This window comes from Amblyraja radiata, chromosome 34, assembly GCF_010909765.2.
Source record: "Amblyraja radiata isolate CabotCenter1 chromosome 34, sAmbRad1.1.pri, whole genome shotgun sequence".
Lineage (NCBI taxonomy): Eukaryota > Metazoa > Chordata > Chondrichthyes > Rajiformes > Rajidae > Amblyraja > Amblyraja radiata.
In genome coordinates this window covers 17,825,853-17,853,488 of record NC_045989.1, presented here as the reverse complement: position 1 = coordinate 17,853,488, position 27,636 = coordinate 17,825,853, and the positions used below count along the sequence as shown (strand labels likewise).

The 27,636-nt window shown below is 42.8% G+C and overlaps 1 protein-coding gene across 4 annotated transcripts in view; it reads left to right on the top strand.

Annotated features, from left to right (window-relative positions):
* Nucleotides 1–25,852, top strand: part of arnt2 (aryl hydrocarbon receptor nuclear translocator 2) — a 143,590-nt gene extending 117,738 nt beyond the window's left edge. For all 4 annotated transcript variants that reach the window (XM_033050488.1, XM_033050487.1, XM_033050490.1 and 1 more), the window contains 3 exons: nt 3,935–4,103; nt 18,693–18,838; nt 24,291–25,852. In XM_033050488.1, coding sequence (XP_032906379.1) covers nt 3,935–4,103; nt 18,693–18,838; nt 24,291–24,389 — 414 coding nt within the window. In that variant the 3' untranslated portion in view covers nt 24,390–25,852. The remainder of the gene's footprint in view (nt 1–3,934; nt 4,104–18,692; nt 18,839–24,290) is intronic.
* Nucleotides 25,853–27,636: the final 1,784 nt, after the last annotated feature.

Sequence of the window (27,636 nt, the reverse complement as noted above, 5' to 3'; positions counted from 1 at the left end):
TGTTCAGTTCCCTTTCCAGAATGCTGGGTACAAAAATCTAGGGTGACATTCCTTTGCAGTAGGAGTATGTTCAGCTGTTCAAAAGTGCTAGTTCTCTGATTAGATATAAAACTCTGGCCTGCAAATGTAAAAGATCAGAAGACACTATTTTGAAGAAGAGTAAGAGATTGATCCCTTGTGTTGTGGGGAATGTTATAATTATTTATTTGTCATTAAATATCACTAATGTCTGATAATTATCATGCTGCTGTAAGTGAGATTTTGCTCCACATATAATGTTTGCTGATTTTCTCTACTGCAAAGTGATTGCATTTCAAGGAGAACTGCAATGCTATGAACCGCCGTAGCACATTAGATTGTGGCTTTGGGGCTTCATTCTTCCTGAGCCGTGAGTTCCTTCCTACCAATGTTGACAGAACACGACAGAAAATTTTAAATAGTTAGATTTACTCTTAGGGCGAAGGGAATCAAGGGATAGGGGGGAAAAAGCCGGAATGTGGTACTGATTTTAGATGATCAGCCATAATCATATTGAATGGCTGTGCTGGCTCGAAGGGTCGAATGGCCTACTCCTGCACCAGTTTTCTATGTAATCTCATATATTTCTTACTGCTTCCCTCCTCCACGCACACGCACACACACCCTTCCTCCCTCCCTCCCTCCCTCCTGGACAAAACAAGAAGAAAGACATCTGCTCCTCACTTCCAATCACATCAGCCTTTACACTCAGGTAATCATCCTTCGCACTTTCAACCAACTTTGTCATTCCAGTGTCTGATGCTTCTGCCTCTCTGCCCTTTCAGCATTCTGAAGGGACCATTTCCTTCACAAATCCATGGTTCACTCTTCTGTTTCCACCACACTTATTCCAACAGTACTTTCTAGTGCGATCACATCAGATGCATGCATCTCTTCTCATCATGCATAGATCAAAACAGTCTTTCCGTGTGAAGCAACGATTTACGAGCACTACTTCCGATCTAGTGTATTACATTCCGTTTTCAAAATGTGGTGTCTTCTGTATTGGAGAAAACAAACGTAGATTGGGGGAACACCTTACAGAGCAACTGTTGTTGGTCCACCGGAACAATCCTGAGATTCTGTGTTCAAGAAGGAACTGCAGATGCTGGAAGATCTCAGGTACATGAAAATGCTGGAGAAACTCAGCGGGTGCAGCAGCATCTATGGAGCGAAGGAAATAGGCGACGTTTCGGGCCGAAGAAGGGTTTCGGCCCGAAATGTCGCCTATTTCCTTCGCTCCATAGATGCTGCTGCACCCGCTGAGTTTTTCCAGCATTTTCGTGTACCTGAGATTCTGTGCCTGCCACTCCCCCTCGAATGTATCCTTCTCTGACCGCCTACACTGTTGTAGCAAGAATCAATGTTAGCTTGACAAACAGCAACTCATCTTCTTTCTGGGAATATTGCAGCCTTATTGAACTCAGTATGAAAATGCTCCAACTTCGGATAACTCATTTTCTGTTTCCGTCAGAATGAGCCAGTTCTACTGCAGATCATTTATCTAATATTCAATACATTTAGTTTAGTTTAGTGTAGTGTAGAGATATCGCATGGAAATAGGCCCTTCGGCCCACTGTGTCTGTACTGACCAATGATCACCCGTAGTCTAGTTCTATCATACACATTAGGGACAATTTACAGAAGCTAGTGAACCTACAAACCTGCACGTCTTTGGAATGTGGGTGGAAACCGGAGCACCTGGAGAAAACCCACGCGGTCACAGGGAGAACATACCAACTCTGTACAGATAGCACCTGTAGTCAGGGTTGAAACCAGGTCTCTGGCGCTGTGAGGCAGCAACTATCGCTGCACCATTGTGCTGGCCATTATCACCATCTGATCTGCCGATCATTTCTTACAGCAAAAAAAAACTGCTTTTACATTCTTTAATTTCTGTTCACTCTCTAATTGCCCTCATATCAGAGGTTCTATATTCCTGCGTCAATATTTTCTTGCTGTGTAGCCATTCTCATGAACTTCCCCACTGGATGACTTAATTTGCATCCACACCTCCTGGCAGCCTTGGCTCACCTCATCAGTGATATCCACATTGCTTTATTGACCGCTCCTCCACTCTCTGCAATTTAAAACTAACATGTTTCCTCTGTTTCCCGGTTTTGACAAAGGATCGTCAGCCGGAAACATTGTTTCTCCTTCCACAGAACCAGTATCTACAGTTCCTTCCTACTCATTTTGTCTGTCTCCTTCCAGATACTGCCTGACCTAATGAGTGTTTTCACTTATTTATGTTTAATTTATGCTTGCATTTTGTTCTGTGGCATTAGTTGGCAACACTTCTTACACAAGTGCAGTTGTCTGAAACAGATTGACGCCTCCAATAAAACTAGGGCCGCCTGTGGTGATGTTGGGTGGTTCCTTGTATACCTGCAACCGTCAAAATCCTGACATCATTCCTTCCTTTTCCCTCTGGCTTCACAGATAAGGAAGAAGATGACCTAATTTATCCAGTCTGGCTCTAAGAATTATTTTAAACAATGTTTCTGCTGCAAGTTCCTGTTATAATTTGGTGCTTAACAAGATGAGGTTGAATCTGGCAAGTGAGAGGTGAGGCACTTTGGGAAGTCAAATTCCCGAGGAAAGTATACAATATATGACAGGACCCTTAGGAGGTTTGAAGTACACAGGGATCATGGAGTGCAAGTCCATAGCTCTCTGGCAACAGAAGTAAGTTAGAGCTCTGAATATAAATGTCTGGAGATCACGTTGCAGCTATACAATACTTTGGTTAGGCCACATTTGGAGTATTGTGTGGAGGGTTCAGAAAGGGTTCACCAGGATTTGCCGATGCAGACTAATCCATCCACTTGCCCATAAGTTGATATTTCCATTTTTTTTAATGTACAAAGAAAATCAATATGGTAACTACCTCCACAGTATTAGAATGAATGGCATCTAAAGGACATAAAACTGATAAGAGAGATTAATTGCTAAAAGTGGGGAGAGAGAGGAAACTAGTTATGCTGTTTACAGGAAAGAACATGTAGACATACGTCAGATGTTTGAATGTAATATTTTGAGATATTATTTGTATATACAGTTATCCATAAGTCAGTCTTCTTTACCAAGGGACAGCCAGTGAGGAGAGATTGTTTTCCCTTGACTGAGTGCAAGGAGTACACTGCCAAGGAAGGTAGTGGTGGCAGATACGATAGCAATATTTAAGAGGTATTTTATACAGATACATAAACGAGGGAGGGGTGGGGGGGGCTTGAGTGATATGCACCATGTGCAGGTTAATGGGATTAGTTAGATTGGCATCTGATTGGCACAGACATGGTGGGCTGAAGGGTCTGCAATGTCTGCTGCCTTGTTCTAAGTTATACGATAAATGAGGAGGTATTGAACAGTACTTGTTGACTGACAGAATCCAAAGCTCTAGTGAGGTAAAAAAATGTTATATATTGTGGTGTGGCTGCTCTCATCGTTTAAACCTGTTGCTCTCCATTCTGTAATAGATTACCAGATTAATTGAATAAATATTTCAAGGATATTCTCCAAGCCTTCTTGTAAAAATTGCAATGTACCCACCAACTCCTGGGAATAACTAAAACCATCTGCACAGTCAAAACAAAAATATGTGGGGTTGAGATACTTAAAAGTGTTGCAGGTTCACTACCAGGGATTAGATTTGTACCAAACATTGAAAATATTATTTTAAAATATAATCTCTGGCTCATTTTTGCATTGAATTTTTTGTGCCTATGTTATTCTATCTTGTGGATGAGTCAGAGCTGCATTATGCTCAGTTCACAATTTTGTCTTGGTATACCATTTAATGATCCTTGCCACTTAAATATTTTTTTGGGGGGCTTTGATTCAATGAAATTTGTCAGTACTTATGTCTATTGAGATGAAGTAATTGCAATTTTAAAATGGCATTATCTTTTTTCAGCAAGTGGCCTCCCAATCCAGTAAAGGACAGTCACCACCTTTTGCCATGGGATCAAGTCATAGTTTTCCTGCAGACCCAGCTACCTTCAGTCCCCTTTCCAGTCCTGTGTCCACATCTTCACCTGGAGGACCTTCTTATACCAGTCTGGCAAATCGATCCACTAATTTTGGTGAGTTAAAATGTAAACAAATTATGACCAGTGTGATTTTTCAGTTAACAATAACATTTACTAGATGCAATAACGTCCATCGTAATGGGGGATATTGTAGAGGTAGGCGATCAACTGTGATTTTTATCAATGGCATGCAGGGGCAAAGGGACTGATGGCCGACTTCTGGTCCTATTTAACAGAACAGTAACTGGCTCATTGGCCCACAATGTTTGTGCTGAACATGATGCATAGTTAAACTGATCTCATCTGCCTGTACATGATCCATATCCCTCTATTCCCTGCACTCCATGTGCCTATCTAAAACGCCACTATCGTATATGCCTCCACCACCACCCCTGGCCATGCGGTGCTGCCATCGCCACTCTCTGTGTAAAAAAAATAATAACTTGCCTCGCATATCGCCATTTAACTTTCCCCCTTTCACCTTATTGCTGTGCCCTCTAGTGTTCGACATTTCCATTATGTGAATCAGAACCTGACAATTATAACATATTTCTTATGTTCTAATGCTGTTGCTCACATGGATAGCAATCGTTACCTCCAAAACTATAGTTTGCTTTTGCTTTCTCCCAGGATCACACTTTTCTTCACTTTATATAACTGTAATTATGACTGTAGCCAAGGTACTTTTTTGATCACTGTTATCAGTTCTGAGAAATTATAGCAGTATGTGGCAACTATGGGGATTGAAAGTAAAAATAACCTTTTATAACACACCATGTACAACATCTTCAAGTGTTTACTGTTACTGATCCCACTAGTAATGCTGTTCTATCATACCAATGTTATTACATTTATGTGGTGTCCCAGCTGATTAATATTGAACTCTAGACCAGCAGCTCAATCGTGTTCATTCCAAGTGCAATAGTCTGCTTATGTTTTCAACATTTTATTGTGTGCTGCAAGAAAGTGTGGTGTTGGAATAGACAGGGATTGGGACTAATTGGATAGGATTTTCAAGAAGTTTGCAGAAATCTAGTATCTGGAAAAAATGGGGAAATGAAATGGAAAAGCCATGATATAAAAATGCCTCATGAAGAGAACAATTGTCAACATGAAAAATGCAGGAAGCAGAACCTCCCTTCACTTTGTCTTTCCTTCATTCGGTTCGAGCTGGTTCCTGACTAGAAATATTGAATGTAGCAGTGCTTTTCCTTCTCTCATGATTTGTGCTGTCGTCATCAGTGACATCTACCATATATCAAAACTTACTGAGGCTATTCTAGGGAAGTTGTTGCGTTCTGCAGGGTCAATTCCAATCTTGTGCTTTTTACTGAACAAGAACTTGCTTTTATGTTGGTTCAAGAGCTATAGGAAGTTTTGTGGTTTTCCTTTTTTTTTATTTTGATATTATAAAAATAGCTGTGATTTATCCATTAATATTATTTGTTTGTTGGTTTTCCAGAGAAAGCATTGTTACATAAAATAGAAGGAAATTTTATTTCAGCCGTCAATGGTCAAGTGAATGTAATCTAAGGCTTGAGTTGCAGTGAATCACACAAAGCTTTTATTTTTCTTGACTGCCCCATTAAGTTATAGCTCAAACATTTCTCAGCATCCATGTGTTGCTTTCAGTTGCCAAGCAGCTCTGTTCCTGGGCCAGCTGTTCCCTCCTAGTTTGAAAGTGCCTATTTGTTGTTTGGTGTAAATGTGCCTGACATCTGGAATTTGCTAGAAGGGAAATAGCACTATATCCAGCTGCACTGGATGACACAGCATTGTGTTGTCCCAACATGTTACTAAGAGGTGTGCATACTTGCCAACTCATCCATTTAAGGTAAACACACTCAATGTTCACCCGTGGAAAACACTTTGTTAAATTACATTATACAATATTTTACCAATGTTTTTTTACCTCTAAACAAATGAAAATTGGCAACTCTCCCACTCTTTCACATTTTGTAATTTTATCCTTTCTGTCTATGTAATTTTCTGAATTTTATTAACTATTTCCTCATTCCCTTTCTCACTGTTACAATAACTCCAGCTACTGCTCTCTTCCTGAATCTACACAGTGTTCTTTTACCTTGTACCTTATCGCTTATGTCTTCCTGTTAAATCCAAAGATACAGTCCAGAATTGTACCAAGAGATGATTGCCAATGTTTAGAGGCTGACCTGTGAGGATGGATCACACATAAATAGAATAGAATAGAATAGAATAGTTTCTTTATTGTCATTGTAACATGAACCATGTACAACGAAATTGTAAAATGTCAGCCAGTCAGTGCACCATTCAAACATTTCTAAAAGCTAACGATACATACAAGGTAAAATATTTAAAAAGATAAACAACTAAAATAAATATCATAAAAATAGCACGCATAAACACCCAGCCCTACATCCTTCTGTCGATTTCATGTATGTATGTATCGCCCCTGCGTTCCTTGGCGGCTACATTTAGTGCCTTTATAGCAGTGGGGTAAAAACTGTTTTTAAGTCTGTTTGTCCTTGTCCTTGTAGATCTGTACCGTCTGCCTGACGGTAACAGTTCAAACAGGGAGTGTCCGGGGTGGGAAATGTCCTTTATAATACTCTGGGATTTTTTGATGCAGCGGGAACTGTGTAAGTCCTCCAAGGTAAGGAGAGGGCATCCGACAATCCTCTGGGCGTTGTCAATGGCCCTCTGGAGCGCTGAAGATACAGAAGAAGCGTGGGACAGTTATGCCCCTGTCCCACTTAGGAAACGTGAACGGAAACCTCTGGAGACTTTGCGCCCCACCCAAGGTTTCCGTGCGGTTCCCGGACGTTCCTGGAGGTTTTTGTCAGTCTCCCTACCTGCTTCCACTACCTGCAACCTCCGGGAACCGCACCGGAAACCTTGGGTGGGGCGCAAAGTCTCCAGAGGTTTCCGTTCAGGTTTCCTAAGTGGGACAAGGGCATTAGGCTCATTTGGAGGGATTGAGAGTTGGCAACTCAAGCAGCAGAGACAGAACATAACTACAGCATTCCGTATAACAACATTTTACAGGGGAAAAAGAGAGCGCGTGTAATGACCACAGGATATCCCAGACCACTGGAAGAAGGTTTTCCCTGTATATCAGCAACTGTGGCAATAATAAACCCATGCCAATTTCAAGCTTTTGACAAGGTCCAGCATGATAGGATAGTCCAGAAGGTTAAGGTGCATGGGATCCAAGGCGAACTAGCTCATTGGCTTCAAAATTACCTTGCAGTGCACAATGGCGGAGGGATGCTTTTCTGATTGGAATTCTATGACCAGTGGTACACCACGGGATCCTGACCTCTACCATGAAGAGGCCAGACGTCAGCTCTCGACACCTCCTCATTTGTGCACCTTGACCTTGACTTCACTGAGGAACACCAAGCCACCATCTCTTAAATCATCACAGATCGTATCGTTTCTGGCAATCTCCCCTCCACAGCTTCTAACCTTATAGTTACCCAACTCCATACTTCCTGTTTCTATCTCCTTCCCAAAATCCACAAACTCAGTCTGCCCTAGCTGGCTCATTATTTCTTACTCTGACCATTTTGCCAAGCACTTGCACTTTATCTGCCAAGGCCTGCTGAAGCTCCAGGTTGCTAACTATTTTAACTCTGATTACCCTTCCCATACCAACCATTTAGTCCTCAACTTCTTCTACTACCAGAGTGAGGCCATATGCAAACTGGTAGAACATCCTCCCATATTCTGCTTAGTTAGCCTACAACTCAATGGCATGATCATTGCATTCTCCAATTTCAAGTAGAGCCGTCAATTCCCCCCCCTCCCCCCCCCCACCTTCTTATAATAATAATAATAATAATAATAATACATTTTATTTATGGGCGCCTTTGAAGAGTCTCAAGGACACCTTACAAAAATTTAGCAGGTAGAGGAAAAACATGTAAGGGGAATGAAATAAATAGTAGAGACATGACTAGTACACAAAGTAAAGACAGAATTCAATATGAAACACAATATGAGGCAATTAATGCACAGATGAAAAGGGAGGGGGACGTGGGGCTAAGGATAGGCAGAGGTGAAGAGATGGGTCTTGAGGCGGGACTGGAAGATGGTGAGGGACACGGAATTGCAGATCAGTTGAGGGAGGGAGTTCCAGAGCCTGGGAGCTGCCCTGGAGAAGGCTCTGTCCCCAGAACTGCGGAGGTTGGTCTTGTGGATGGAGAGGAGACCGGCTGATGTGGATCTGAGGGACCGTGAGGGTTGGTAGGGGGAGAGGAGGTCAGTGAGATATGGGGGGGCCAGATGGTGGAGGGCTTTGTAGGTGAGGATCAGGATTTTGTAGTTGATCCGGTGGGAGATGGGAAGCCAGTGAAGTTGTTTGAGGACTGGAGTGATGTGATGCCAGGATTTGGTGTGGGTGATGAGTCGGGCGGCTGCGTTCTGGACCAGTTGGAGTCGGTTGATGTTAGTGGAGCTGATGCCAAGGAGAAGTGAGTTGCAGTAGTCCAGTCAAGCCACCCCCCCTGCCATGTGCACAACTATTTCCCATTACCTTAGTCACCCTATTCCTTGCCCCCTTCCTGCTGCTCATTCCCCACTCTCCTTACTTTGAGCCTTCCACTTCCCTTTTATCCCCTCTGCCTCTTCCGCTCACTATTCCTCCCTCCAGCTTTACATTTTATTCACTTTTCTTCCTGACATCCTTTTGTCCTCATTTCACCTCTGACATAAAATATAAGAATTGGGACGTTATGTTGCAACCTTACAAAACATTGTTCGCAATAATGTCACCATGGACATGGTGGGCCAATGGGACTGTTTCTGTGCTCGATGATACAGGAAAAGAGAATAATTTATTCAGCTGCATGTAAGGGAAGAGACATTTTTATCCTGTGATTAGTTAAACATAGGGAATGGAAATAAGTAGGAATCTTCAAAATCATTTTGAGGAGCAACCTACTGATGTTGCACAGATGGGATCAGTTCTCATTGTTGTCCTTGGTACTTTTAATGGTCTTTGTGATATTGAGTGAGAGATGCCTTTCACACCAAAGCACTGGAAAAGCCAATGGTCAGCTGGAAATCCAACCTTGGGTTGATTCCAAGCTGTGTGATCCTATTCTTGTCCTTAAACAAGAATTTCATACTTCACCAGTAAACTTGGTAACATTTAAAGAAAATATAGAAAGCTGGGCAATATTGGATACAATATTGGATAATGTTGAGATTATTTTGCCCTTAGGATGATGTGTTTTGAAGCAGAATTAAAAATAAAACCAACCATCTCTTAAGGAGGACTAAAGTCCAACTGCAGCAAAGATGAGCTTATCTTCAAATGTATTCTCCTTCACGGTTTCCACTGCTGCAAGCTGTTGTCAGATGTTAGCCAAGCAATTGCCACAGGAACATAAAATTAAAACCTTCAACACCCCTAATCCATTTCAGTAGTTTTTCCTCTTTATCGGTCATTAGTGGAATAATCATGCCTCTCTTAGCCAAGAAGAGGGTAGGTTGCTCCCCAGGGCCTACATTTGTTTTCCTGGTTTCCTCTGCCTCCTCCCAAACTCGCCTCCCCCACCACCACCTCCCTAGTTATTTATCAGGATAAGGTTATATAGACTGGGTTATAGCAACAGCAGGCTGGAGAGCACACAAGAGACTGCAGATGCTGGAATCTGGAGCAACAGGCAAACTGCCGGGGGAAGCCAGCTGGTTATTTGTGGAGGGAGATGGACAGACAATCTTTTGGATTGAGACATTTCATCTGGACTGAGAGGAGAGGGGAGATAGCTGGTATAAAGAGGCGAAGGGGAGGGATGGGGCAAGCGCTGCCAGTGACAGGTGTATTGAGCTGAGGAGTGGTTGATTGGCAATGGAGTCAGGTAAGGGAGATGGATATAGTGACACAGTCTGAGAGGTGGATGAAATCTGATGAAAGCAGGTGAAGCATGGTAACAATGTGGGGGGAGAGGGGGGGGGGGGGGGGGCTAGGGTGTGCCAAAGGGACCAATATTGGGAGGGGACTCCATTTCTTCCCCACTCTGCACTTTCTCCAAAGCTTGAGTTCCTTTATTTTGAATTATGGACCCATTGTTATTTTGAACGTTACAGTTCAATCTGCTTCCACCACTTTTTCAAAGTGCATTCTGAAATTTGCTGTGCTAAAGATTTTCTTTTCATCCCGTCTCTGTTTCTTCTGCCACATTTCATAACTTTCGTGAAAATAAAGCCCACTCATAAGGAGTTATCTTGGTTCAAATCATATGTCCTTGCCACGTGAAGTCCCATGTTTTTCCTTTCGCTCCTGTTGTGAGCGAGTTATATGATTCAGTTTATGGATCAGTTTCGCTGATGGGTTCTGGCAATTCACTCTGGCCTGAGATTTCTAATGGTGTAAGTATCATTGCAAGCTGTGTACTGCGCTCAGTGTACCAGCCAAGATGTTGCTTTATGGGGTTATGCATATCAGATGTGCGGGATCTCATTAAATCAATGGAAAGATTCTAGGATGCAAGTACCCCCACAAACTACAGTATTGGTGAGTCCAAATAAACGTTAAAACGAACAAGAGAATTATAGCGAGCTGAATGGTTTGATGTTCAATAACCTATGAATCAAAGAATGCAGTATAAATTTGTCTGAACATTTTTGATGGCAAACACACAACAGAAACATGTCTGTGGACTCTTAGTCCTAGAAATTTGACTCCACTGCTAACTGCTCTGGAATTACAATGGAGAAAAAACCCTTAGCAGTTTGGCTCACACCTTGGCAGTGTCAAAAACTGTGAGAAGGGTAGTGATAGACTGCAGCAGGGTGTAAACAGCCCACTTGAATGGGCAACTGTAGAGCTGAAGGAGTTTAAAGCTGAGAAACGCGAGGTGATGAATTTTGTCGGAAGAATGAAAAGAGGCAACATGGAATCACAGATAACCCTTGTTATAACAGACCATGGGGGGGGTGATGCGGAATTGGCGATTGTCCGCTATAACCGAATAAGAGATTCCCGAGTAATAGAGTTTGCACAAGTAGTAGAAACAAAGAACTGCAGATGCTGGTTACTACACAAAAGAAAAAGTGCTGGAGTAACTCAGCCGGTCAGGCAGCCTCTCTGGAGAACATGGATAGGTGACGTTTCAAGACAAGACCTTCTTCAGAGGGTCGACTGTAATGATACTGTTCTACTAGGATATGGTGCAAGGGGGGCTGTGAGTGCAGATGCATGTCATTGAAAGTGGCAGCAAAACAGAAAGTGCTGCAGGAAAACAGCATGTCAGGCAACATTTGTGGAGGAAATAGATAGGGAACATTTTTGTTAGAACCCTTCTGATTTAAAAGTGAGTGGGTTGTGGCAAGAGCTGCATGCAATAGGTAGATCCAGGTGAGGAGGGGTGGATTGACATGGATAGAGAACTGGTTGGTAGACCGGAAACAAAGAGTACGAATTAACAGGTCCTATTCCGAATGGCAGGCAGGGACTAGTGGGGTGCCGCAAGGCTCAGTGCTGGGACCCCTGTTGTTTACAATATATATTAACGATTTAGACAAGGGAATTAAATGTAATATCTCTAAGTTTGTGGATGATACAAAGCTGGGTGGCAGTGTGAGCTGTGAGGAAGATGCTATGAGGCTGCAGGGTGACTTGAATAGGATGGGTGAGTGGGCAGAATCATGGCAGATGCAGTATAATGTGGATAAATGTGAGGTTATCCACTTTGGTGGCAAGGACAGGAAGGCAGATTGTTATCTGAATGGTGTCAGATTAGGAGAAGGGGAGGTGCAACGAGACCTGGGTGTGCTTGTACATCAGCCACTGCAAGTGTAAGCATGCAGGTACAGAAGGCAGTCAAGAAAGCCAATTTGTTGGCCTTCATTGCGAGAGGATTTGAGTTTAGGAGCAAGGAGGTCCTACTGCAGTTGTACAGGTGCCCTGGTAAGACCGCACCTGGAGTATTGTGTGCAATTTTGGTCTCCTAATTTGAGGAAGGACATTATTGCAAAAGAGGGAGTGCAGCGTAGGTTCACCAGGTTAATTACACCAGGTTCACCAGAGGAGCCTTCAAAATATATGTATTAAGCAATTGTATCTCTCAGCCTTTTCAAGAAATAGCAACTTCAGTCTGCACTTTGTACAGGCGATATGCCATAGACTTTGCTTCCCCAGCCCATATTTCTGCACAGAATGTCATCACTTTACAGCAGTATTTGTCTGGTGGGAGGCAGTCGAGATAATGTGGGGCCACATTGTCAAATACCTTCAGGCAGAAAACAAAGTGATAAATTCTTGACTTATTTCCAAGTGGATGGATTTAAAAACCAGCATTTTCAGCATAAATACCAAAGTGCAAATTGTTAGCTGTACAGAAATCTCAAATGGGAAAAAAATATTTTAAAGTAGAAAATTGAAACTGCAAACAAACGGTGAAATAAGTGCATCCACCGTGTATTAATGATCTATCCTAATTTTCATCTTGCACTATTTGTCAAAAATACCATTAGACTTGCAGCGATTTCACCATTTCACAGATATTCATATTCTGTGCCATCTTTATTCCTGCTTTAAAAACAATAACAATGTGTAAAGAATGTGTTCTGTGCAATTGCTTACATAATTCATTGTCAATGACCATTTGAACTCAAGCGTTTCTGAAGGTTTAATGATCATACATGCTTGTCTGCTCCAACTTTTCATCATGAAGGTCGAGTCAAGACTGCCTGCCTCGCTCACAGTGAGTGAAATATGGGGAGAAACGAGTGAATGTGCTGCTAAAGGCCCACAGGACAATTTTATCAGTATTTGCTTTGACGACCATACATCAAAAACATACCAGCTGTCAGTTTGGGCAGGGAGAAAGCAAATAGCAAATTATTAACTTTGATATGTGAATGGTTTGTTCCAAGTATTTTTGGCTACCAGCCAGAGTACCCTGTCAGGTTGATAAGTCACTGAGAATGATATAAAAAAACAAGCTGTCATATAGTTTTTTCTTCATTTCCAACACGAAGCTTACTTGTGTACTTAAAGACTGCATTTAACTAAAACACCACGCAAACACAAACTGTCAATTGCTGTGAGATCTCATGTTGCTCAAGGATAATTCCTTGACAACTTTCAGTCAGTTACTGGGACTTCTGTTATATTTCTCCCAATTCCAGATAAGAAGCTTGGTACCATTCAAGACAAAGCACCCCACTTACCACCCGAAACATTCACTCCCTCCATCACCAGTGCCCTGTAGCTGCGATGTGTACTGTCCACAAAAGCACTGCACTTACTCACCCAGGCTATTCTGACAGCACCTCCCAAGCCCATAATCTCTGCCAGCAATAAGGCAAACAGCAGCAGGTGCATGGTAATACTACCATCTTTAGATTCCCCTCCAGATCCCACACCATCCTAACTTGGACATTTTTCACCAGCAATTCATTGGAGGCTTCAGAAAAGTGCAGAGGAGATTTATCAGAATTAGGCAAAAAATGCTGGAGAAACTCAGCGGGTAAGGCAGCATCTATGGAGAAAAGGAGTAGGCGATGTTTCGGGTCGAGACTCTTCTTCAGGGTCTCGACCCGAAATGTCGCCTACTCCTTTTCTCCATAGATGCTGCCTCAGCCACTGAGTTTCTCCAGCATTTTTTGTCTACTTTCGATTTTTCCAGTATCTGCAGTTCCTTCTTAAAGATTTATCAGAATGGTGCCTTTATTAGGGAGGCAAAGAATGGAGGCAAATCTGACAATGGTATCTACAGATTATATCTATAGAGAGGTCCCCTGCTATGTATCGCATGGATTATCATAGCCCGCATCCTGCTGAATTGCCTCCTCATAGTGACTGAAGAATTATTCTTTGAATCGCATCGTGGCCTAGAGGCACAGTGGGTGTGACCATCCACACATGTCAATGTCACTGGATATGCATTCAGTAAAGCCATCACACCACCACTCAAAAGATAATGTAGCATCCTCCACAAATCAGAATGCTCCCAGTGCTCTGTTTTATTGTCAGTTTGTCTCACGTAATATTGCCTCGCTGGAACCTATATCCACCTATACATTTTTTAAATTGCTCTTTTTTTCTTTTTTCTTCTTCCCACAAATATGTAATATGTGAATATGTGATTGTTCCATTCTGTTTTGTAGTTTTTTTGCACAATCCTGCCACTTTTCATTTCACTGCACATCTCGTATGTGTATGTGATGACTTGACTTGACATACCAAGTGGTCAGCTCCCTTGATTTACTGATTTTAAGTTCTGAAACTCCATCCAAACAAACCTATGTAGAACATTAAATGCTCAATTTGCCAGACATGCAAATTAATTGGTTGTCATTTGAGGCGTTGCTTGAAATAGGAGGAAAAAATATTTGCATTTATCATATGTTGTCAAAATGTCTCAAAAGCCTTCACTCAATTAATAACTTTTGGATTGCAGTGAATATGTAGGAGGTATTACTATTTTATTAATAAAATTGTAAAATAAATGTTGCATCAGTACCTGTCCTATTTATATTGTACAAAGGATATAGGAGTAAGTTACCAACACCTCAAGCCTGCCCCATCATTCAATTATGGCCGTGGCTGATCATACTATTGGCAAAGGGGGGAAAACGGGAGCTACTAAGTGAACACCTGCGCTCACTGCCTGAAACTACCTGCTTTCCTGGTTGCTGGGCACTTAAACTCCCCCAATATGAAGTGCTGTTCCTCCAATTTGCACTGGGCCTCGCTCTAACAAATTGGAGGAACAGCACTTCATATTTTGCTTGGGCAGCTTACACCCTAGCGGTATGAACATTGACTTCTCTAACTTCAAGTAACCTTTGCTTTCCCTCTCCATCCCTCCCCCTTCCCAGTTCTCCGACCAGTCTTACTGTTTCCAACTACATTTTATCTCTGTTTGCATTGTTGTTACCTTCTCCCAGCTAACAATGATATATTCTACATTTTCTTTGAACTCCATTCCCTTTGCCCTGTTTTCACACCTTCACGCTTCCTTATCTATCTATCTCCCTCGCCCCTGACATCAGACTGAAGAAGGGTCTCGACCCGAAATGTCACCCATTCCTTCTCTCCATAGATGCTGCCTGTCCCGCTGAATTACTCCAGCATTTTGTGTCCAGCTTTGGTTTAAACCAGCATCTGCAGTTTCTTCATACACATTTCGGCTGCTAGGTTAACATTCAGGAATCTATTACATTCATTTTATGGGGTAAACTTTGGCATTTCCAACAACGTTGAACTCACTGAAATGTTGGTCGTGATCAAGTAGTCATAAGCTGCAGTGGGTCTTCAACTCTGATTTAGACAAAGCTGCTGTCAACCATGCCAAGTTGCCACTTGTTATCTCTCCAATTAAAGCTGTCTGCTGAACTCTCATTTCTTTGCCATCATATGATGTCTTTTTTCAGATTCAGGTCTTTTTAAAATAGTTTATAATTAATTCTTCCAAAAGCAATAAAAAAAATTCTTGGTTGAAAACAGTATCCCTCAATCTTTCCTGTTATAGTGTCGGTTGCATTAAAAATTCCAACTTGCAAAACACTTAAAGTATTTTACTTGTGTTTAAATAACATATTTATAAATACCTCCTTGAAAATTCCCGGGCTAATACCTTGAGGCAGCTCCTTGTTGTCGCAGGGCAGAAGCTGCCTCTGCATAAATTATTTTAACAGAGGTGGCCATCATGCAACAAATACCACAGATATTTGTCAGGGTAAGGGAGTGGATCAAAGGCAAGTGGTCCAAGCCCTGTATGGACACCTGCCCATTCACCCCTTTGTGCATGTATACATGCATCACAGATCCCTAACTACATGTGTATATGTGCTCTTCAACAAACTCCTGCTACAACTCTCACATAACCACAACCCTCCATCTATCACATCATCCTCCTCAATCTCCTTTCCCCCTCAAACTCCTTGTATATTATTTCTCCTCTCTGTACTCCCTGCCTCTTCCCTTGCAACTGCACCTTTCCAATGCCACCCGTACCCTGTAATAGGCTGTCAAGCCACTAGACATTCGCTCCAGTGATGGAGTAATTCCTCTGACATCCAGATAGTGCCCATTTTATTCAATGCTTGGGGCATGAATCAGGGAGAACCTCGTCAGCAAGTCCACATCTCCAAAAACTGTACTTCAAGGATAAGTAAGGATGAAGTATGTTCAAACTGTTAAAAGCAAGAAGGGAGGAAATTGCGGTGGCTATGACTGCAAGTTCACAATCCTACCCTGGCTACAGGAGTGACACCAGAGGATTAGAGGAGTGGTAAATTATAGCTTGTTGAAAGAGGAAGGGAGAAGACAAATAATTGCAAGCCAGTTAGTTTAACATCAGTAGAAATAAGTTTTTGGAATCTATTGTGAAGGCAATTTAAACCGTAATTTGGAAAGGCACAGATTAATCAAGCATGTGTTCAAGAAGGAACTGCAGATGCTGGAAGATCGAAGGTACACAAAAATGCTGGAGAAACTCAGCGGGTGCAGCAGCATCTATGGAGCGAAGGAAATAGGCGACGTTTAATCAAGCATGTTTGACAGTGTTTTTATAAGAGACAGTTATGGCTGACTATTGAATTTTTAATAAGATAACAGCAGGGGTCGGTGACAGCAATGGATTTGCAGTGGTCAGTGTAGATTTTAGCAAGGCTTTTGATAAAGTCTTAACATGAACAACCTGGACAAAAAATGTAAAATCCCACAAAATCGATGGGAGAACTGCAAATTAGACCCGTGAATTGGCTCAACCTGATTGCCTGTGAGTTTGAATGATCTCGTTGTCATGAATTTCATACGTGTCCATCTTTTCATTTGTGGCCAGTAATCAGTTACTGATAAACAATAACCTTTAAGCCATTTGTAAGAAAATTTTGTTATAAAGATACGTTTAAAACTAGGAGAGAGAGGTTTAATGAGGAATTGCCGTGTTTAAGGTAAGTGGTCAGAATTAGGTCTGTAAAGATCTCAGAAGGTTTTGGGGCTAAAAGGAGGTCATACTGGTGAGAAGAGGTGAGGTCAAGGAAAGATTTTAATAGACAGAATCTAACAAATCATTTAAAAAAATTACAGTTATATATGATTTTTTTAAATCGCAGATGATCTTTATCAATGTTGTGTGACCTGGACTTCGAAATCTTAATTATTAAATGTGGGTAGTTGTTCTGAGGTTAAAGTGGAACAAATGGGATTCCTTGATAAGATGGGGGTGGAAAGGCTATCCTGGGCAGATGGCAGTGTGGAGTTTAGGTTACAATCAGATAAATTATAATTTTTGGAAATGGCAAAAACAGGCTCAAGGGAACACGTGGCCTACTCCTGTTCCTAATCTGCATGTTTATTTGTACCAGACAGATTGACATAGTAATGTAGAGTGGAGGAAGTTACCGCTGAGATGTTCTTAGTGTAAATTACTTACATAAGTTCCTACATCCTTGAAGCAATAGGACTAGTTCAAGAAGTCTGAGAGGGGGGAAAAATCACCACGTCTCTGCTCTAAATCCCATATTTTTTAAACAGTGACTCCTGTTTCTATAATCCCCACACTGATTTTATCAAGACCTCTCTGGCTTTTGTATGCTTCAGTCCCATCACCAATTCGACAACTAAACTACAGTAGGCACATTCCTAGCCTGTCCAGTCTTTCCTTGTATATCAACTGATATTCCAGGTCTAGGCTAGTAACCGTCTCCGAACTGCCACCAACATATTACCATCCTTCCTTGTATAAGTAGACCCATTCAGTACACTGTACTCCAGATGTAGCCTCAGCAATGGGTCTGCAAATTCTCCCTATTTTACTTTCAAATCCTCCAGCAACAAAATAATAACGTGTTAGTTTTAAAAAATTAATTATTTACCTCCATACCAGTTGTTTGTGAATCATGCACTTGGACATCAGATCCCTCTGCATGTAGAACTTTACGATCTCTCACCATTTAATAGTGTGCTTTTTTATTTTTCTGTAAACTGAGCAGTTCCACATTATCGCAAAATAAAACTATGAAATTGGGGGGAAATAACACTTGAACTCTCTAATTAATTTATCCAGCTCTTGTTGAGAATATGTTCAATAAGGTTATGCGTCCTGACATTGTGTAAAGCTCATTTCATTGAGCTTCCATTTTCAGTACCCTTTGCCTAATTTCCTGGGCAGCAGCTCTTTTCCTTGGTAAATTGGGATGTCATTCCCACTACTCTTTTCCTAGGATCATTCTCGTTATTGGCGTTTAATGTCATGATTCTCCCAAGAAAAATAAAGATAAAGGTAGATACAAAGTACTGGAGTAATTCAGCGGGTCAGGCAACATCTTTGGAGAAAATGGATAGGTGACATTTCGGTACTTAATGTTTCGGTACTTAACCGACGTTTTGGGTTGAGATCCTTCTGAAGACCAGTCTGAAGAAGGGTCACGACCCGAAATGTCGCCTATCCAATTTCTCCAGAGATGCTGCCTGATGCATTGAGATACTCTGGTATTTTGTGTCTATCTTTGGTATAAACCAGCATCTGAAGTTTCACAATAAATTTTTATTTCAATAATGTGGTACTTTCCTTCTCCGTTCACTATGATTTTTGGATTGTTCCTGCTTGGTTTTGTAATGGACTGCATGTTTTTAACAGACATGTAACGCTTTTTATTTGAACTGATGTTTTTAATGTATTGAAATCCTACCCACAGCTGAGAGTGGACAAAGTAGTGGGCAGTTCCAGGGAAGATCCTCCGAGGGCTCGGCGGTATGGTCTCAGTGGCAAGCCCAGCATCACAATCAACAGGCCAGTGAGCAGCACACACACCAACAACAAGCGCAACCTGAGGTCTTTCAGGTGAGAGGGTTTGCACAGTACTAGCTGGATCGGAGATCTCAAATACTTCACAGCGACTCATGAGAACACACTTGGAAGCACACAGCTGTTTGGAATTCATTCACAAGCATTATATGGCTAATCTGTTTAAATTGAAACTGCACTGACATTACATGATTACCTTCAGCAGCACCACATGCCATTGGTTTCCGTATTTTAAAACATGTTTATTATTTGCTCAGTACTTTCCTGATTTATATAAATGATAACAACTTGTGAGTAACAAAAAATGCTGGAGAAACTCAGTGGGTGAGGCAGCATCTATGGATAGAAGGAATAGGCCACATTTCGGGTTGAGACCTTTCCTCAGACCGATGTCAGGGGCGGGGGGGGGGGGGGGGGGCGGAAAGAGGAAGAGGCGGAGACATTAGGCTTAGTGGGAGAGCTGGGAAGGGCGAGGGGAAGCAACAGCATCTATGGAGCGAAGGAGATAGGCAACGTTTCGGGCCGAAACCCTTCTTCAGACATGTTCTATGTCGTTCAGCAATAGCCACAGGTTAAGAATGGATTCCGGGTAGACTTGAATACCATCACCCCCATGAAGGATCTTTTGACGTCGGCCTCTGTGATTGTGACTGTAACACCGTCAGGGCGAATAAGGGCTCGGAAAGGCACATCAGTGTTCTCCCTATCGAACCGTGCGTAGAACGCATTGAGCTCGTCAGGGAGTGATGCTTCACTGACAATTGAGCTGCCTCCTGATTTCGCCTTGTAGGAGGTGATGGCATTCAAGCCCTGCCACAGTTGCCGAACATCCGTCTCATCCTCCAGCTTGTAGTAGAAGTCCCTTGTCACCTTTTTGATGGCCTTACCAAAGGCGTATCTGGACTTCTTGTAGACCTCTGTATCTCCAGACCTGAATGCCCTGGATCTGGACTTCAGAAGAGTGCGGATCTCATGGTTCATCCAAGGCTTCTGGTTAGAAAACACTCGGAAGGTTTTTGTTGGGATGCAGTCCTCCACACATTTCTTTATGAAGTCTGTAACGACAATATCCCTGAACATTGCCCAGTCTACAGACTCCAAACAGTCCTGGAGTTGTTCCTCTGCCCCCCCCCCCCCCCCCCCCCCCAACCTGCTCTGTACAGTCTTCACCTCTGGGAGTGCGCTTTTCAATTGCTGCCTGTAGGCAGGAAGAAGCAGCACCACAGTATGGTCGGATTTACCAAAGCGAGGGCGAGGCATAGAGCGATAGGCATCTTTGATGGTCGTGTAGCAGTGGTCGAGGGTGTTTAATCCTCTGGTGCTGCTGGAGACGTGTCGGTGGAAGTTAGGGAGCGATTTCTTAAGGTTGGCTTTGTTGAAGTCCCCAGCTATGGTGGTAAATGTCTCGGGGTAAGCTGTCTGGTGCTTGTTGACCACGGCGTGCAGCTCCCCCAGTGCCAGATGAACATCAGCCTGGGGTGGGATGTAAACCGCGGTCAGGATGAGCAACAAATGCCAGTTTTGTTGATGACTGCAGCCTGAAAATGACTTTTCAAAAATATTGTTCGAAGTCCAAACGAATGTGAAGTTAGCCACACAGGCCCTCAAGCCTGTAGTTTCCCTCTCCACGTCATCCACTTCCCACCCAGTCATCACATTGCACGATATTCCTTCATCCCAAAAGCCTGTTGATCTCCGATTTGAATATGTAGCAGCTCAAGGTACAGACTCCCTCCAGAGTTACCGACTTCTAAAGAAATACACAGTATTTCAGTACACCGCCTCCAAGGATGGCAGGTTTATTAGCTGTGAAGCAATTGAGTAGACTAGGCCCATAAACTGGAGAGATCTGAAGAATGAGAGATCTCATTGAAACACCAATTTTTTTATATGACGACAAGCTGTTTACCAAGAGAAAATATATCCCAGGAGAGGCATCTAGAACAGGGCTCCCAATCAATGATATCAATGAGGGGAAATTTTGTCATAAGGCAGCAAATCTTTGGAAATCTCTACCCCAGAGGGTTTAATCAGTGAGTTCATTCAAACAGAGTTTGATAAATTTCTGAATTTTAAGAAAATCAGGGGATATGGGGTTAATACAGGAAAATTGTGTTGAGTAGAAGATTAGCCATCAGAGGCAGGGCAGGTTGAAGAGATAAATGGCCTACTCCTCCTCATATGTTCTTATGTGATCTTGCTGGGTCAAGATGTCAAAACCAGCAAACAGGATTGTTAGTCCAATAGGCTAGGGCATAGATTAGAAAGTTATTGCATGTACATTAGTCCAGATGTTTTAACCTTTCACCATAAGCAATCTATACCAATCTCTAAAATCCTTGCAAAATGTAAAAGTTTGTTCAATCTTTGCAGAATCTTTGTGGATTTGGACTCATCAAATCTAATTTATGTTCTGGAATGGCTAGGGTACATTATCTTCAATTCTTCAGAATAAGGGGGACAAGGATGGTAGTGCCAATTAATCTGGATTCACGCATTGAATCGTACAGCTTGAAATTGACCCATAGCCAACTCTGCTCAAGCTGACCATCTTGTAGCTTTCTATGCCGTGGCAATTCAGGCACTTGTCTAGATACTTCCTATGTGTTTTTTCCACTGATAGTCCTTCCACTTGCCCAGCCTCATTCCTTAAAACTAAATCTGATGGATCCACCTGCCCTCCCACTAGCCGCCCTGGTAGGACATTACTTGTGCCCCTTCTGTAACGTTGGGGCAGAGTATGGAGAACTGCTTGCCCCCAGAGAAAGTGGAATTAATTGGCCAGAATTTGCTGGGAAATGTTGGCGTTTGCACTGATCTGCCAGCATTTCTCAGGGTAAATGCCACCAAGTTCATGATTCCCATTTGAACGCGGGACTGTGGCCTGACGCTGGACTCTGTGTGAAGTCCAGAGGCTGAGCCTGCACTAGCACTGTGTCTGCTGAGCCTGTGGCAAGTTGGACCTGATGAGGGAATAGCGAACTTATTGTTATAGAGGGCCATGGTAAGTAAACCGGAGTTTACTTACTTAATTACATTTGCTCAAATGGTTTGTGTTTTAAGTGTTTTTATTTTATTTGTTTTAATTATATTAAGCTGTTCTATTGATATTTCAAAATATTTTATGATTAGTTTTTAATGTTTCTGAAGTTTGGGAGCATTCATAAGTATTTAACCTCCTGTGCAGCTCTGCCAGCAAGGTTCATAGGTTGGCTAGCTGTCACAGTGATTTTCTGCTGTTTTGTGGGCAGGGTTTGTTCTCTCTTGCCCACACTATGGCACTATATGCAGAGACTTGTTGCCATGCAGGGCCTCGCAGTTATCAATGAATTAGCAAGTCAGCACTGGGCGGACAGGGGAAGGTAAGTCTGTGTTTAACTACTTAGGCCCAAACAGCAAGTTCTGGCCCAATGTGTGTTCTCTGCCCACGGATTCCTCAGTTCCCTTTTATACTTCTGCAGTGTGTGGACTGTGCAAATCAGTGCAAAGTTGAGGACGACCCTCCAAGGTAGGATCAACTAAGATCTTCTGTGTGGGTCCAAACTTTGTGTTGGTACTAAACTTGTTACAGTGCCCTCCATAATGTTTTGGACAAAGACCCATAATTTATTTATTTGCCTCTGTACTCCACAATTTGAGATTTGTAATAGAAAAACATCACATGTGATTAAAGTGCACATTGTCAGATTTTAATAAAGGCCATTTTTATACCTTTTGGTTTCACCATGTAGAAATTACAGCAGTGTTTATACGTAGTCCCCCCATTTCAAGGCACCATAATGTTTGGCACTCATGGCTTCACGGGTGTTTGTAATTGCTCGGGTGTATTTAAATGCCTCTTTAATGCAGGTATAAGAGAGCTCTCAGCACCTAGTCTTTTCTCCAGTCTTTCCATCACCTTTGGAAACGTTTATTGTTGTTTATCAGCATGCGGACCAAAGTTGTGCCAATGAAAGTCAAAGAAGCCATTATGATACTGAGAAACAAGAATAAAACTGTTAGAGACATCAGCCAAACCTTAGGCTTACCAAAATCAACTGCTTGGAACACCATTAAGAAGAGAGCACTGGTGAGCTTACTAATCGCAAAGGGACTGGCAGGCCAAGGAAGACCTCTACAGCTGATGACAGAAGAATTCTCTCTATAATAAAGAAAAATCCCCAAACACCTGTCCAACAGATCAGAAACGTACTTCAGGAGTCAGGTGTGGATTTGTCAATGACCACTTCATGAGACTTCAGAAGACTTCATGAACAGAAATACAGAGGCTACACTGCAAGATGCAAACCACTAGTTAGCCAAATAAAAATAGGATGGCCAGGTTACAGTTTGCCAAGAAGTACTTAAAAGAGCAACCACAGTTCTGGACAAAAAGGTCTTGTGGACAGATGAGACGAAGATTAACTAATATCAGAGTGATGGCATGAGCAAAGTATGGAGGAGAGAAGGAACTGCCCAAAATCCAAAGCATACCACCTCATCTGTGAAACACGGTGGTGGGGGTGTTATGGCCTGGGCATGTATGGCTGCTGAAGGTACTGGCTCTCTTATCTTCATTGATGATACAACTGCTGATGGTAATAGCATAATGAATTATGAAGTGTATAGACACATTCCATCTGCTCAAGTTCAAACAAATGCCTCAAAACTCATTGGCCGGCAGTTCATTCTACCGCAAGACAATGATCCCAAACTTACTGTTAAAGCAACAAAGGAGTTTTTCAAAGCTAAAAAATGGTCAATTCTTGAGTGGTCAAGTCAATCTGAACCCAATTGAGCATGCCTTTTATATGCTCAAGAGAAAACTGAAGGGGACTAGCCCCCAAAACAAGCATAAGCTAAATATGGCTGCAACACAGGCCTGGCAGAGCATCACCAGAGAAGACACCCAGCAACTGGTGGTGTCGATGAATCGCAGAAACCAAAATGTATAAAAATGGCTATTAAAATCTGATAATGTGCACTTTAACCGCATGTTTAAGAAGGAACTGCAGATGCTGGAAAATCGAAGGGAGACAAAAATGCTGGAGAAACTCAGCGGGTGAGGCAGCCTCTATGGAGCAAAGGAAATAGGCGACGTTTCGGGTCGAGACCCTTCTTCACACCCATTTCCTTCGCTCCACAAATGCTGCCTCACCCGCTGAGTTTCTCCAGCATTTTTGTCTACCTTTAACCACATGTGATTTTTTTCTATTACATATCTCAAATTGTGGAGTACAGAGGCAAATAAATAAATGCTGGGTCTTTGTCCCAAACATTATGGAGGACACTGTATCTCCTCCACAAGATGCAATAATTCTTAAAATACATTGATTACACTGGCATGTATGTTAATTCATATATACATAGTCATGTGTATGTTGCATGATTCATTCTTTGTCTTACTTGGTGGTAATATTGTAAAAAGGCTTAACATTTACATTACATTTTCTACAGCAGGATGTAACTCTTCCCATGTAATAAGCCTGTGGTTGTTTTCTGCTTGCAGGATATGTTGTCCATGCTCGGAGATCCAACACAGGGGACTGGAAATTACAACAATGAGGACTTTGCTGACCTAAGCATGTTCCCGTCATTTTCTGAATAAATAGTTCAATAAATCTGCATCTGCTCAGCAAAAAGTGAGCACTTAAACAAAGTAAAGATCTTTGGTTTAGGGACTAGTTTACAAAAACTTGAGCTACTTACATAAAACCAAATGGAATTAATTCGGTAATAGTAACTAACGATGTTGAACATTCCAGGTAAGGAACTATGGACTTGCAATACAATAATGAAATATAATGAATATCATAACTAAGATTTTCCCAAATATTGTAAGATCAGCCCTTCTGTTACCCAGTGAGAAAATGCCCTTATAAGTTGACCAGTTCTCATCAGTAAGAAGGTTATTGCCCTGCGCTCGTAATGTAATGACAGTGAAACAATTAGCATTCACTATCATTATTCTGTGTAAATAACAAATTTAGGAGTTCTGCAGATGTTTTTATAAACACAGAAATCTAGAGGTTCTGTCAGTGAGTCAAGAGTGTTTTATTGTCATATGTCCCAGATAGAACAATGAAATTGTTATTTGATGTGCCACACCCAACAGATGCACTGCAATCTGACCCCACGTGGGTTTGTTGTAGGAGAGGAAATTGAGTATTTACATGCCAGAATTCTGTGCCTGAGCAAGGATTTAAAAAGAGATCAACTGTATGACACCAAGGTAAAACTACGGTAATTAAAAAAACATATAAATTAAAAATATATCTTTACAAGGTTTTAAAAACCTTTCATGTCTTAATTTAGATTTCTTTTAATGTTTAAAAGTGTTTATTCTAGTTTTTAATTTTCTAATTTATTTAAGTTCTTTTTTTTTCCTTTTATAATTTTCAAAGTTTTCAAATAGCTTAATCTTTTACGTGTTTTTGAAAGATTTAAAATTTGGACAGTGCTGACCAGGTCTGGGGATGTATCTTAGTGAACGGTCAATTCTTATTTTCATTTTATGGTCAGGGCTTCCTTTGCCCACCTAGTACGTAGAACATTGAATAGTACAGCACAGGAACAGACCCATCGGCCCATAATGTCCATGCTAAATATGTTGCCAAATTAAACTAATCTCCCTAGGTGACCCTATGTCATGGAAAGCCTTAACTTTTTATGTCATGGGAAGCCTTAATCCTCCCAGTGGTTTCCAAAAATTCCCATTGGGAAGATTGCTAGAGACAAGTTCTTATGTTTTTGCTGTTGATTGATGGTTACCACTGACTGCACTGTCTGCCCAGTATGCACGTCTGAAGCGTACGTCCTCTTTTAACCACTGCTATGTATTGCTGAAGAAATGGGAATCACAGTGTGAAGACAGAGTTCACAAGACAACAGAAGGAAAATGATAGTTTGATCTTGCAGAATGCATAAGCCCTGTAGACAACAGTGACAACATCAGGTATACAGTGCATTCAGAAAGTATTCTGACCCCTTCACTTTTTCCACATTTTGTTACGTGACAGCCTTATTCTAAAATGGATTAAATTCATTTTTTTATCATCAATCAACACACAATACCCCATAACAAAAAAGCGAAAACAGGCGTTCAGAAAATTTTGCAAAGTAATTAAAAATAAATAACTGAATTATCACATTTACATAAGTATTCAGATCCTTTACTCAGTACTTTGTCGAGGCACCTTTGGCAGCGATTACAGCTTCAAGTCTTCTTGGGTATGACGCTACAAGCTTGGCACACCTGTATTTGGGTAATTTCTCCCATTCTTCTCTGCAGATCCTCTCAAGCTTTGTCAGGTTGGATGGGGAGCATCGATGCACAGCTATTTTCAGGTCCCTCAGAGATTGTGGCGGTCCCTGGGGACCGCTTCACGCGGTGGCCTGAAGCTATTCCGCTACCTGATTGCGCTCGAGCCTTGGTGGCGCACTGGATCGCCCGGTTCGGTGTGCCACTGGACATAACATCCGACCGGGGGCCTCAGTTCACGTGGGAACTGTGGTCGGCCATGGCACGCCTCCTGGGGGTTCGTCTACACCACACCACGGCGTATCATCCGCGGGCGAACGGATTGGTGGAGCGGTTTCACCGTCAACTCAAGGATGCCCTGAAGGCACGGCTCAATGATCCGGACTGGGTGGACGCTCTCCCGTGGGTTTTGCTGGGGATCCGCACTGCACCGAAAGAGGACTTGGCTCTTCCTCCGCTGAGTTGGTGCATGGCTCTCCGTTGATGGTGCCTGGGGAGTTCATCCCGCCGGCACGGGGCCAGGTGGAGCAGCCTTTGGACACTCTGCAACGTCTCCGGCAGACGGTGGGCAAGCTGGCGCCGGTGCCCACGTCTCGTCATGGGTCCTTCCGTCCGCACGTTCCCTCTGCGCTGGAGGACCGCCAGTTCGTCTTTCTGCGCAGGGATGCTCATCGGACACCTCTCCAGCGGCCGTACGAGGGTCCCTTCCGAGTCCTAGAGCATGGCTCATCTACATTCGTCCTGGACATGGGGGGTCGGCATGAGACTGTTTCGGTTGCACGGCTGAAGCCGGCGCATATTGACATTGATCAGCCGGTGCTGGTAGCGCGGCCCTGTAAGCGAGGGCGGGCCCCGTAAGCGAGAGCGCACCCCTTCTAGGGTACCTCCTCCACTGGCTACTCCGTCCCCTGCACCTGTTGGTCAGTTGCTTGTTCCTGTGCCGGGCATGGTATGCACCCGGGCTGGTTGCTGTGTGTGCCCTCCTGTCCGTTTCGTGCCTCAGGTACTTTGGGGGGGTCCTGTGGCGGTCCCTGGGGGATAGGCCACTCCTTGGATTATCCCCCTTGGGAATTGAGAGACAGGGGCGTTGGTCTGGCACGGGGTTTCCCGAGGTTCCTCTGTGGTGTGTGCTCTCGCTGTGTGATTAAACACTGCTGTTTGAACCTGCCTGGTGTCTGGCCTTTTCCTGACCTCGTCCAGGCCGCTACAAGATGTTCGATCGGGTTCAAGTCCGGGCTCTGGCTGGTCCACTGAAGGACATTCACAGGCTTGTCACGAAGCCACTCCTGCGTTGTCTTGGCTGTGCTTAAGGTCCTGTTGGAAGGTGAACCTCTGCCCCAGTCTGAAGTCCTGAACGCTCTGGAGCAGATTTTCATCAAGGATCTCTCTATACTTTGCTCTGTTCATCTTTCCCTCGATCCTGGCTAGTCTCCCAGTTCCTGCCGCCGAAACATATCCCCACAGCATGATGCCGCCACCACCATGCTTCACCGTAGGTATGGTGTTGGCCAGGTGATGAGCGGTGCCTGGTTTCCTCCAGACGTGACGCTTGGCATTCAGGCCAAAGAGTTCAATCTTGGTTTCATCAGACCAG